Source organism: Larimichthys crocea, chromosome VII, assembly GCF_000972845.2.
Source record: "Larimichthys crocea isolate SSNF chromosome VII, L_crocea_2.0, whole genome shotgun sequence".
NCBI lineage: Eukaryota > Metazoa > Chordata > Actinopteri > Sciaenidae > Larimichthys > Larimichthys crocea.
Genome location: NC_040017.1, coordinates 2662411 through 2674807, shown reverse-complemented (window position 1 = coordinate 2674807; position 12397 = coordinate 2662411). Strand labels below are relative to the sequence as shown.

Here is a 12397-nt window from a genome sequence, read left to right as displayed (position 1 = left end):
AAGCAGGAAACATGAGGACTTCATATAGCCATCCTTTCCAAAAACTACGACAAAACACAAGGAAAGACATCATCACCATCATCACCACTGAAAAGACTAAACTGAAAGAAAACTTGGAAGACCCCAAAAGACCTGGAACAGAACTATGATGGACGAGCGTGCAACAATGCAACTATAAACCGAGTAAGCTCAACATGTTGCTGAAGAGGGTGTTCATGGTGGGTGAATGTCCTGCAAAGGGACAAAGATGACATGTAAACAGGAGGGTGCAGGGGTCATACCACCAACCCTACAATTAATGGACTAACCAATCTGCCTGCTGAGCCACAGCCACCATCCTGCCCTGCAATGTGCAGGAGCCACTAGAGCAGCACAACAGCAAACAGCCCATGAGACAATCAAATGATGAAATTTTCAAAGCTCAAGGAGTTTTAAATAACTGGTTGGTCCAGCCTATTGATGAAAAAACAGATTTTACTTTCAGTGGTATCTAGCTATGCAGAGAGCTTTTATTTGTGCTGATGTTTGTGAGATACAGTTGAGGTGAATGGAATTCTATTTGTAGTGAAGAAAAATTACATTTAATTCTGTTTGCAGAAACAATGTCTCCTGTGTTTTCAGGGTAATCCACAGATCTTGCTGTCAGGAGATCATTGAAACGGTTTGTGTTGGTGTTTATTCTTGTTCAGGTTGATGTTGAACTTAATGACCTCTTGCCTATAAATGTTTGCCCGGTGTTCCCTGGAACAGGTGAGGTGAAGTACTGAACTGTAACTGGATTGTCATTAAAGCTGCTACTCAAGGAGGATTCAAGTTTACCATGGGTCCTTTCAGCATGCAGCAGAGACAGCAGTGGGGGGGGAGTGAAAGAAAGGGACAGAGGATAGGTGAAGGCAGAAGGAGATAGGAATCGATCGTGGAAGTGTGTTCCTCCCCACCAACACAGAGGTTAAAGGAGAAGCCTGGGCAGAAGAATGTCCTACTGAGTAATTACAAGAGCACCTCTCTTAACACACACAACTGACCCGGCTTTCATGCCTACCCGTGTTAATAATCAGTGCTCATAATGAACAGAATCCATAGGTCTGCTAGGTTAAGGTCCTCAACAACCTTGCTCCAAGCAACAACAGCCAAGGAACAGCATGAAAAGATGATGTTGGTTCTGCTGTTAGAACTGTGCTACGCTACTGCCCCCCTGTGGACACAATGGACATAGACGACCTCCAGTGGATAAAATGTTCAAAAAGTTTCAGTTTTACAAGACTAAGCCAACGTTAGCACCTTCTCAAATAGGTATCACATGAGGTAAATGTATCTATTTCTCAGAGAGGTGTTGACTTTGACCTCCTACATCTTCTGATCAAGACCAGTTATCCATAACTGGAAGGATGATACATGACAGATCCAAAACATGTGTAATATATCCAAAAATCACAATCAGCGTCAAACTAATAGACAAATATAACAACATAACAAATACAACCATAACTAATTCTTGTTTGTTTGAAATAAATGAGCATTGCACTCACCTATCAAGTCAGTCCTGTTATCTCCTGACTCATAAAGTCGGCTTTGCCAAATCAACCGACTCCCCAGTAGGAAAAACTGTTTCTCACAGATGACATCTGTAAATTACATATATTGAAAAAACTCTGGACGTGCCCTCATGAATACGTTATTGTAAATAAGCTAATTTATTAAAAATTATTCCCATGACAATTTAGAAATTTAAAAGAAATATAAAAATAATGTAATGAAATGTTTTTGCATTGTTCTCCACAAGAAATTCTGCAAAGACCTTTGCAGATTTGTCGGAGATCACTAAGTTAGTATGAAAGCATGTGGTGTTTTAATACATTTAATAATGACATAACTTTCAAATGAATAAATCTGTTAGTATGTCGTCAGAGTCACCCATCCCACCTCTAACAAGATGTTACCTTCAAGGAAATACATTTTCTTATGTTGTTTAATTATTATTAACTGATTCCAACATCAGTATCTTTGCATTTTGTCTTTTATTTCAAATTTTACCTGCTACAATTAATAATCAGTCATCCTGCACAGTCAGTTCTGTATAACAAACTGATTTCTGCATTCATTTTGATGAAGTTATATCATTTTTGAGCACTCTGATATTTTGAGTTTAAGTTTGTTTTAAATGGCTGGAATTTGTGACTGATAGTAATCAGGCTTCCATTGATAAAATCTGCCCTAGTCCATTAGTGGAAAACTGCCAAACATTTTCAAATAGATAGAAACATGAAGCAATGTCACAGATCATAAAGCAGTCAAATCTGTAGTGATATTTATCTGTTCTGTCATAACTCAATTTGTACTGACTCGGAGAGAACAAACTTTATTAATACAGGTATGAAAGGCGACTCAGTCCACAGAAAACCAGAGAAAATGTGTTCATTCATTCATGGTAGAACTTAAACACGAAGAAACAAAACAAGAAATACAGAAGTTAACAAAAGTTAAGTCAAAGAACAAGGTGATGTCAGCTGACTTAATGATGGTGTGTGTGATTTTGTTTGTAGTGCTCAAATTTTGCACTGATTGGTCATGGGTGAGTTGTTGGCGTACATTGTCTGCAGGTAGTTTGAGGTCATGAATCCTTTTTCAGGGACATCTGAGGTTTGTTCAGGAGTTCCAGTGAAAAAAAAGAAACTGTCTCTCGTGCTGCTTGCTTGTAAATCTTGAATAGCTTCTTTCATGGTTTTGTTTTCAGAGACAACACAGGTAATAGGGATGGTAATAGTGTTAACAGAGTGCTGTGGTGGATTTGTTTTCACTGTGTTTGTCTGTGCATTTGGTCCTGATTCTAGGCTTTAGTGCAGTGCCTGGAATTCCCTGTGCATTTCTTCAATTAGTGCGATTCTAGCGTCAAGTCTGCTAACTTTACGAGGCCAGAGAGCAAATCCACATGGAGGTCTTTTGGGGTTTGGAGTGCTGTTAGCTTTGCCTCTTTTGTCTCTGTTGTGCTGTCTCCTTTTAAAAGCCCCACCATTGTAAGCATTTAAAAATATCAAAACATTGCACTGCTGAATGCTCATAACACCCTTCACCTCATACGTGTATGACACGGTAACAAAGCAGTCCTTAAAGATTCAGAGAACAACAATAAGACATCAACTCTGCAGGTCTTTTGTTGAAGTCCTTGATAAGGCATGAAGCACTCATGCAGTCCTCTGAGGTTCTGGATTAAGGTTCAGTCTGTTATGATAAACTGGTTAACCTCTCACTCACTTCCCACAGCTTCTTTGCCACGGCATCATCCCGTCCTTTGGCTCCCACTTGTTGCAGTGCACAGTTTGAGAAGTAGCGTCCGCTAAGAGGTTCGATGCCCTCCTGCAGGGCACAGTATAGGGTGGTCTGGGAACCCCCCTCAGGGTCCAGGAAGAACAGCTTGGCAAAGGGTATCATGAGGAGCTGCAGCCACAGGCTCATACTGCGACACAGATCTGTGTAGATGACTCCTGTGAAAAGAAAGGATCCATCTGATGTTTGCCTCGGTGCTGCACGTTTATTACAAGACACAGCTCAGCTCACAGAGAGTCTACAGTTTCAGATGCAAGCCTCGCACAAAGATGTTCTGACATAATAGAAGCCAGTGGCAGCCATACTGGAGGTCCATAAAGCCCCAGCAACAAGTGCCAACAACTACTGATGTAGATTCAAGATGACCACAGACTTTGAAAATCCTCTCTACTTGGGCTTACGTTGACCACAGACTTTACTCCAAATGGTAGTGGAAAACATGCACTGATATCTAGTGTAGAAGCTTATGACTCAAGAAGGTTAGCTTTAGGGCTGATCGGATTCATCCACATCATTGATTGTAAAAACACGTCCATTTGCATAACATACGTCAACTCAGCACAGTGAAGTGCTGTGCCAGGTCAAACATGGACTCTCTTTAGACAGAGAGCAACAACATTTATCACCGTAGAACTGCTGCATGAACCAAAGTGAAAGCATCCTGGAGCGCTGTGCCAAGACAGCAGCAGCAGCAGCAGCACTTTGTCCTCACATCAACCTAATATATTTATCTTATTAGATCAACATGTGAACATGTTTCTGTTAGTAGTATCACTTGAAATGTTTCTTCATGGCCCCATGTTGAAAGTTCATCACTGCTGCTCTTATTGTAATGTAATATCCCACCATGCATCATCTAAACGCAACCATGTATGAGAGAAAAACTAATGTTACAGACTGCAAACAGATTGCTACATTAGTTTAAGACATTTCTTTCAGTTATTTTCATTGCCTTACACTGATGCAACTTTGCCAGTGAACTTCAGTCATAATATGAATCCATGTCATGGCAATTTTAAGTTTTAAGTGAAGTACCTCAGTAAAAATACTGAATCTTCAGTTCAGGGAAAGGAAAATGGAAATCATCAGCGGCTAACGTTAAGATGGCTGAGGAGCTCAACTAATTTTGTCTGTAATATTATACAGGTGCAATTTTGAATGATGTAACAATCCCTCAATTTAACTGAGCTGAATTTCTTTGCAGAAACGTTAATGTTAGCGTTCACTAAATCAAACAAATGCCCACACAAGCATTGTGTCTCTTTCCAGCATCAGAGAGCCATCACTTAACAGTTGATGTCTAAAAACAAGTGAGGAACATACTTGCTGTACCATTTTGCCATCGTTCTTTGATGATTCCCACTCCACTGATGAACATCTGTCAGCTTTCTATCATTAATTATAACTTAATTAAAGCTAATGGGGTGTGGTCAGAGGCACAACAGACTTGAAACCGTTAAATAGGAGAGGCCGAAAATATAAATATTTCAAGCAAATGGTCTCAACCTCCAAAACAGCTGCCAGAGGATGTGTTACATAACACTAAATTCCTAAGTTCGTAAGCACTGACCTGGGTGGAGGCTGTAGCAGGTGACACTGGTGCCCTCCAGCCTGTTGGCCAGCTCCCTGGTGAAGAGCACATTACACAGCTTGCTGTTGCAGTAGGCTTGAAAGTTGTGCCAGGTAGACTGATCAGTCACTAAATCCTTGTTGGAAGCCAGCAGAGGGAAGTCAATGTTGCCAAAGCGCTGCAGGAGTCCAGACACAGTGACCACTCGACTAGGACCGCACTGCTGCAGTCGCTCCAGCAGCAGGTTGGTGAGCAGGAAGTGACCCAGGTGGTTTACCCCAAACGCCATGCCGAAGCCCTCCTTGGTACGTCCTGGACTCATTACACCTGAAACACAGAGGGGTTCAAATACTTTCAGTGTGCCTCCATTTGACAGCACTGCAGAGGTGAAGTCTAAACTAATATACTTTATATCCATATTGCATGGAAAAGAATATTCCACCAATGTCCTCACCTGCGTTGTTGATCAAGATGTCCAGTCTGGGCTCATTCTTCAGGAAGTTTTCAGCAAAGTTGCGAACAGACTTGAAACTGGACAGATCCAACTGCATGAACACCACCTGAGTGTTCCCACTCTCCTGAAGCACATCAATGCTGGGTTATCATGCTGTAATAAACATCATCAGGGATGGGCATTTCAAGTAAAAATACTATGGAACTGTTTGACCACAGACTTGTAATATGTTAGCTTTACCTGTGTTAACTCTTCCAGACTTTTGGACCTGATTCTTTCACCTTTCTCCGCACTATGTTTTAGTGCTGTGCGACCACTGAAGACACCCAAGCCGAACCATGGTTGAATCACACTAGTTTATTTAAAGTAATTTAGCCAGGCTCATATTAGCATGGTGGTCTTGACCACTCTGTTGGTTAAGAATGGTAGCGAGATGTTGTGGGGGCGTGCAGTCTGTGGTGTATTGAGTTTTTAGGGTCATCATTTCCTTTGGATTAGTGAGCGTAGGCTAAATAAACTCCAGATTATCATAACGCTCATATAAACACGGCCACCACCATCTCACCCTGGTATGTCTTTGTTTGTAGTGTTTTTATTTACTACGCCAATCAGTCACTGACTCCTCATTGGCCCTAGATGAAGAAGGCAGGGTCACTTTCGTCATCCCTTCCTGGAGGCCTGGAGGACCACGATTGGAGCGGCTCGGTCGTTAGAATTTGGAATTAGCTTGTTAACTGGTGTTAACTAGGGATGCAAATTATCGATTAATTCATTAATTAATTAGTTGATTGACCTTATCGGTCGATTAACAGTTAACTGATAAGCATATTTTTTCCTGAGAACATACATTTGTCACGGTGTCTTTAACATAAAATATTGCTTATATACTGAATAAAAAATGCATGTTATATTCCTCAACTAATGTTTTATTGTACCAGTGGGGATACGGTACAGATATGACATTTAACCAAAATAAATTCTGCACAGAAAATTGAAATACATAAAAAAATAACTGTGCACTGGCTCACCTGTTGCATGTGAAACAATAAGCAACATAAAAGATTTTTTAAAGCTATACAATATGGGCTTAGCCTACACAAAGTACTTACATGAAAAACTTGAAACATTAGCAGCACCACTTATAATCTCCCTTGTTCTGAGAAAGGTAACAGTAAGATTACTATCCCTGGAAACTTACAGTAACATGTAGTACTGAACACAACTTAAATCATCCCTGAGGAAGGTGACAGTAAAATTAGAGGGCCTCTAGAAAATTCCCGCAGAAATTTTGAGAGTGACGAGCGGGCTGCTGCGGGGGGTCTGTATTCAAAAAGCACACCTCAGCTAAAGCACACCTAGTCATTTTTAACATGTTTATTTAGACACAGGAGCAATTAGCATGTTACCATTAGGGCTGCCACGATTAGTCGATTAGTCACGATTACGACGAACAAAATCGTCGACAACTAATTTAGTAGTCGATGCATCGTTGGTGGGTCCTCTTCCTGGCGTTGGCTGGCCTCCGCCGGGCGCATTTCCTCCGCGACGGCTCTGGGTCGGCATGGAAAGTATCGGGGGCGAAGGTGGCTCACGGCTCCTTCCGCAAGCTTTTCAGCGCCCGTCCACCCGCCTGTCTTCCGGACAGTCAATTTACTTATGATCCAATTAGTCGACTAATTGAAAAAATAATCGGTGATTAGTCGACTATCAAAATAATCATTTGTGGCAGCCCTAGTTAGCATTACCATGTATTTAATTCTTAGTGGCTAATACTAATTTCTAGGGTGTCAGCACGTCAACACAGCTGCATGCAGGTTTTGAAGGTTGTAGAGCTGCTGAACTTAAACGTAGTAGCGCAGAGTTTACACTGAGCGTCTTTGTCATGATTACTTAGTTTGAAATGCTCCATACTCCACTCCGCCTCATGTTTGTGTGCCGGATCTGTCGCTGCGTTATGTTCAGGTACGTTCGGTGTGGCCTAGATTAAGCAATGGCACCATGACATTTCACTGAAAAAAACGCCCTAGATTCAGTTAACCGAATTAATTTAATTTAATCGATTAAATTCTTTTCGACAATTAACCGATTAACTGATTAACCGTTTACGTCCCTAGTGTTAACGTGTCTTTTGTTATTGATGTTTTCGTTTGTTAGCAGGACTAGGCTGGGATTACTTTGATTTACACACACGTTTAGAGATAATTTCTGCTGGAGTCAGTAGTTTTATTAGAAATTAGGTAAGATAGAGAAGTTTTTCCTTCTGATTTGTTCATACAGACAGTATAGACACTGGTTTATAGAGTTCTCTTTATGTTATATTCATTTGTTTTTTAAACAGCATCCGCTTGCCCTCACCTCCTTTTGCTTTGAGAGCCGGGTCGTTACACTCCAGTATATCTGAACACTGGGGCATGTCTGCTTTCACTGTACTCACTCTGCGGATGTCAAAAGCTGCAGCCTCAGCTTTCTCCTTGTCACGGCAGGCCAGGATTACCCGGGCTCCTCTCTTTGCCAGATCCAGAGCTGTGGCCTTGCCAATGCCAGTGTTGCTTCCTGCACAGGGAAACCATTCACACAAATCAACATCAACCAGTGAGTCAGAAATGTTTGTCTTCCAGCACACTATACTATATATAGCAGGTATTTCTCTGCATGCTGGTGGAAGGTCTACAACTGAAAGCCCTACGTGTGATGCGCTGACATTACCTCCTTACTGGCAAACGCAAGCGTGACCACATATCCCCTATCCTGGCGTCACTACACTGGTTACCGGTTGCTTTTAGAATAGATTTTAAAATTTTATTGTTTGTTTTTTAAGCTCGTAATGGCCCCCCAGTATTTAACCGAGCTTCTTCATATTCACACCCCCGCCAGAACACTGAGATCCTGTAGTCAGCTGCTACTGGTTGCCCCTAAACTAAAACTAAAAACCAAAGGTGACCGAGCCTTTGTGGCAGCGACCCCTAGGCTATGGAATAATCTGCCCTGGCACATCCGATCTGCTGGATCATTTGAGGTTTTTAAATCCTCCTTAAAAACTAACTTTTTCTCCCTGGCTTTTAACCAAACTTAAGTATCTTATCATTTGGTTGTAATTATTGCACCTAATGTATTATATGTATATTATTTGTATCAATCTGTACATGCACTTTTGTCAACCTCAGTTGTTTTTAAATGTGCTTTATAAATAAAGTTTCAGTTGAGTTGAGATTAACCTCAGTGATTGGTTTTGTCAAGGCTGAGGGGCTAAAACTGTGAAAGCTGACTGTTCACTGGGAACAGACATGGGCTTATAATAGAGCTAGTATGAATGAAGTCAATACTGGACCTGCTCCGTCTCATAATATATTTTATTTTACACTTATAAACTGGGATGATAAGATGGTACATCTGTACGATGTATGTTTATTTGATTGTATACATTTATAGTAAGTCTGAATGTCTGAAGAGAGATTTAAATTGTCTAAACTAGGCTCAGACAGGACAATAAACTATTGATAATCTTATTCTCTCTTGCACTGACTGCTGGATACTGTTATTGTCAATCTGCACTCCCTCTGCTACTACTCCTAGAAAAATTAGCCACTAAGAATTAAATACATGATAATTGCTACCATGCTAATGCTAACATGCTCGTCTGCTCTAGCAATTAACATTAGCCACTAAGAATTAAATACATGTTAATTGCTAACATGCTAATTGCTAGCGTATTAACGCTAGCTGCTCCTGTGTCTATATAAACACGTTAAAAATGACTGTTTGAGGTGTGCTTTTTGAATACAGACCCCCGGCAACAGCCCACTCGTCACTCTCAAAATTTCTGTGGGGATTTTCTAGTTAGTGACGAGTGCCTATGGGAGTAGTTGACAAGTGCCGTTTCTTTGTCTTATTATTCATTTTCAAGAGATTCACAGAGATTTCGCATAGGGAATGCTCTGGCATACTTTCACCGAGAGACTTTCACAGACAGCTTTTACCGTTTAAACTATCAAGGCTTAAAGTTGAGCAGGTTTTTAGTCAAATTTCTGGGTTTATAATGGGTGTGTATGTGGCGGAATGTTTGTGCTACAGTGGATGACATCATCAGCTAGAGTGAGGAGCAGGGAGAAAAATCAGTGAAAAAATAAAACATATTCGACTGCCGTGGTCTGAAATGCACCACTACAGACACGATTTATACATAGAAATGTAGTAAAATTTGTCGTTTCACTCACATTCGGCTGCTAAAACTGTCAGAAATATCGTTTTGGCAGGAGATGCAGAGATGCAGCAGCAACACCCATTGACAGCCTCATAGACTGTCATGTTAAAATGGCGGGAAGTTTTCTGGAGGAAAGCAGAAGTAACCTTTCTCTGAATTGCTGTAAAGGGCACATTTCTTCACTTATCGACACAAAACAACTATGTAGACATTCAGGAAGGGCTCAGGATGCTCAAAGTGAAGCCGGTTCAATTATTGGAAATACAGTTTGGCCAGAGATCCTTCCTCTTCGAGGGATGATCTCAGCATTTTCTCTTTGTCTCTGTCTTTCTAACTGACATTTTAACATGTGCAGTAACTGCTCTGCTGATTAGGCAGTTGGTCCTGGTTGCTTGGCAACCTCAAGCCTGCCTGAAGGAGGAGAGGGGGGCTATTTTCAAAAGGCAGGCAGAAGCCAGCAAGCAGAAGCCCAGCGGCGGCCATTTTAGCAGTTATTGGCACTTAATTTGAACTTGTCTGTCTAAAATGACAGACAGAGACAGCAGAGCAGCTAACGCGTCAGTGCTAGCAATTAATATTAGCCACTAAGAATTAAATACATGCTAATTACTAACACACTAATGCTAATGTGCGCGTCAGCGCTAGCAATTAGCCACTAAGAATGAAATACATGTTAATGCTAACGTGCTAATGCTAACGTGCTAATGCTAATTAGCATAAACCACTAAGAATTAAATACATGATAATTTGCTAACATTCTAATGCTAACATGCGTGCTAGAAATTAATATTAGCCATTAAGAATTAAACACATGCTAATACTAACATGTTAATGCTAACATGCTAATGCTAATTGCTGCTCCTGTGTCTAAATAAACATGTTAATAATTACTATTTGAGGTGTGCTTTTTGACTACAGACCTCCGGCAACAGCCCACTCGTCACTCTCAAAATTTCTGCGGGAATTTTCTAGTTGTATATGGTTTTTACTTCCATTTGTAGGTCTACTTCTTATTTTTCTATTTAAAAAATCGTATTCTATTTTTATTTTTATGTAGTTTTTGATTTGTAAAGACCTTAGCACAGGTTTAATTTCAAATGTACATTATATATGATGTGGTTTTGTCTGTATACTGTCAGCTGCTGGAGTGTGACTGACACAGAACAACACTCAGGGAAGAGTTTTGTGTTTGCACCAGCAGACAGGAAGTATGAGTGAGGCTAACACGTTAGCAGGAGCTAACAGTTACCTGTAACAATGGCGGTCTTCCCCCTGAGCCTCACTGAGCTGGAGCAGCTCGCTCCTCTGAACACAGCGTAGTACAACAGCACATATAGACACACGGCTCCTGCTGCGAGGCAGAGCAGCGCTGACATCTCTGCACCGAACCCACAACATCAACGTTAAGTTGACGAGATGTTCATGGATCATTCCGGTCAAGACTTTCAAAATAAAATCTTTGTGCGCGAACAAAACATGTTTTACTGTTTGTTCAGAAAGAATTGTCTATTTATTTTACAAACATATACAAACACAGGGAGCTTTTGATAAAAGTGGCAAAACTACATCATTTAGAATTACGTTTTTATTTCAACAATATCATAAAGAATTTGCTTTGAAGGACAACGAATGATAGTTAAAGCAACATCCGGTGGGACTTCCCGGTTTTAGCCTTATTGACCGGGCAGATGTCGCCATATATCCATATGAAGTCAAATTCATTGTTCATTTATTATTCATTGTTGATTGATTTTTAAACCATAAGATTTTAAGACCAAACTAGTAAGACTGTAGCTCCAAAGATTTAGGATTCCATTTCTAAGATTTCTGGCTTCACTCCGAGATCCAGAACAGGGGCTTCCAGACAACCAAAAGTACTGTACATGTCCAATGACTGCTGGATCGACAGAGGGGCTGCCAGACCACAAAAGGTTGTGGAAGCCCAATGACTGCCTGATCGATGGACAGGGGCTTCCAGACAACCAAAGGTACTGTACATGCCCAATCACTGCTGGATAGATGGAGGTGATGCGGGGACAGGGGCTGCCGGACAACCAATTGTTATGACTAGTGCGGTCTCTGTGCTATGATGCAAATCCTGACTGAAAATCCTCAAATAAACTGTTCTTATGGAGAAAGTCACACAGCTGATTAGCTACAGCTTTCTCAAGTATCTTAGAGAGAAAGGGAAGGTTTGATATCGGTCTGTAATTGGCTAAGACCTCTGGGTCTAGAGTGGGCTTTTTAAGAAGAGGTTTAATTACAGCTACCTTAAAGGACTGTGGTACATATCCTGATAATAAAGACAGATTAATCATATCCAATAAAGAATGGCTAACTAGAGGTAAAACATCCTTGAGCAGCCTGGTTGGGATGGGGTCTAAGAGACAGGTTGACGGCTTAGCTGCAGAAATGATTAAAGTTATTTGATGAAGGTCGATGGGAGAAAAACAGTCTAAATACATATCAGGTTTTACAGCTGTTTCAAAACTTGCTGTAACAGAATGCAGATCAATGCCTGTTGAGGGCAAGAGGTGATGGATTTTGTTTCTAATTGTTATAATTTTATCATTAAAGAAGCTCATGAAGTCATTAAATTATTAATTTGTTTGCACACACATTATAATGCAAATAATTCAATAAAACTACATCACAAACATTACCCCAATGAGAGTTGCTAAGTCATGTTGACTTGACCATCAAGTTCAACTGGTCTTTTATCTTTTTAGGTGAGAAGTGGTGGAGTGGAGTGTGGAACCAGGCTTAAACCACAAACCATTCACAATGGAAGACAATTGTTGGGTCTGTGTTATAAAGAGAAGATTCTAGTCTTGCTCTAGAGGAAAGG

General features: G+C 40.7%; 1 protein-coding gene across 1 annotated transcript; it reads right to left on the bottom strand.

Annotated features, from left to right (window-relative positions):
• Window positions 1-1999: 1999 nt before the first annotated feature.
• Window positions 2000-10979, bottom strand: LOC104935347 (dehydrogenase/reductase SDR family member 13). The gene is made up of 5 exons (XM_010751176.3): window positions 10799-10979; window positions 7783-7901; window positions 5349-5472; window positions 4895-5221; window positions 2000-3482 (listed from the first exon to the last, which is right to left on the bottom strand). The coding sequence occupies exons 1-5, from the start codon at window positions 10923-10925 to the stop codon at window positions 3223-3225; spliced, it is 957 nt and encodes a 318-aa protein (XP_010749478.1). The 5' UTR covers window positions 10926-10979; the 3' UTR covers window positions 2000-3222.
• Between the last annotated feature and the right edge of the window lie 1418 nt (window positions 10980-12397).

Bases quoted from the DNA above. Each gene is read 5' to 3' on its own strand.
- LOC104935347 (XM_010751176.3), bottom strand. From the start codon at position 10,925: ATGTCAGCGCTGCTCTGCCTCGCAGCAGGAGCCGTGTGTCTATATGTG. The intron at 5,222-5,348 runs GTGAGGACATTG...TCTGTGTTTCAG, and splicing joins CATCTTGATCAACAACGCAG to GTGTAATGAGTCCAGGACGT. The intron at 3,483-4,894 runs GTCAGTGCTTAC...TTCTTTTCACAG, and splicing joins CTGCTACAGCCTCCACCCAG to GAGTCATCTACACAGATCTG.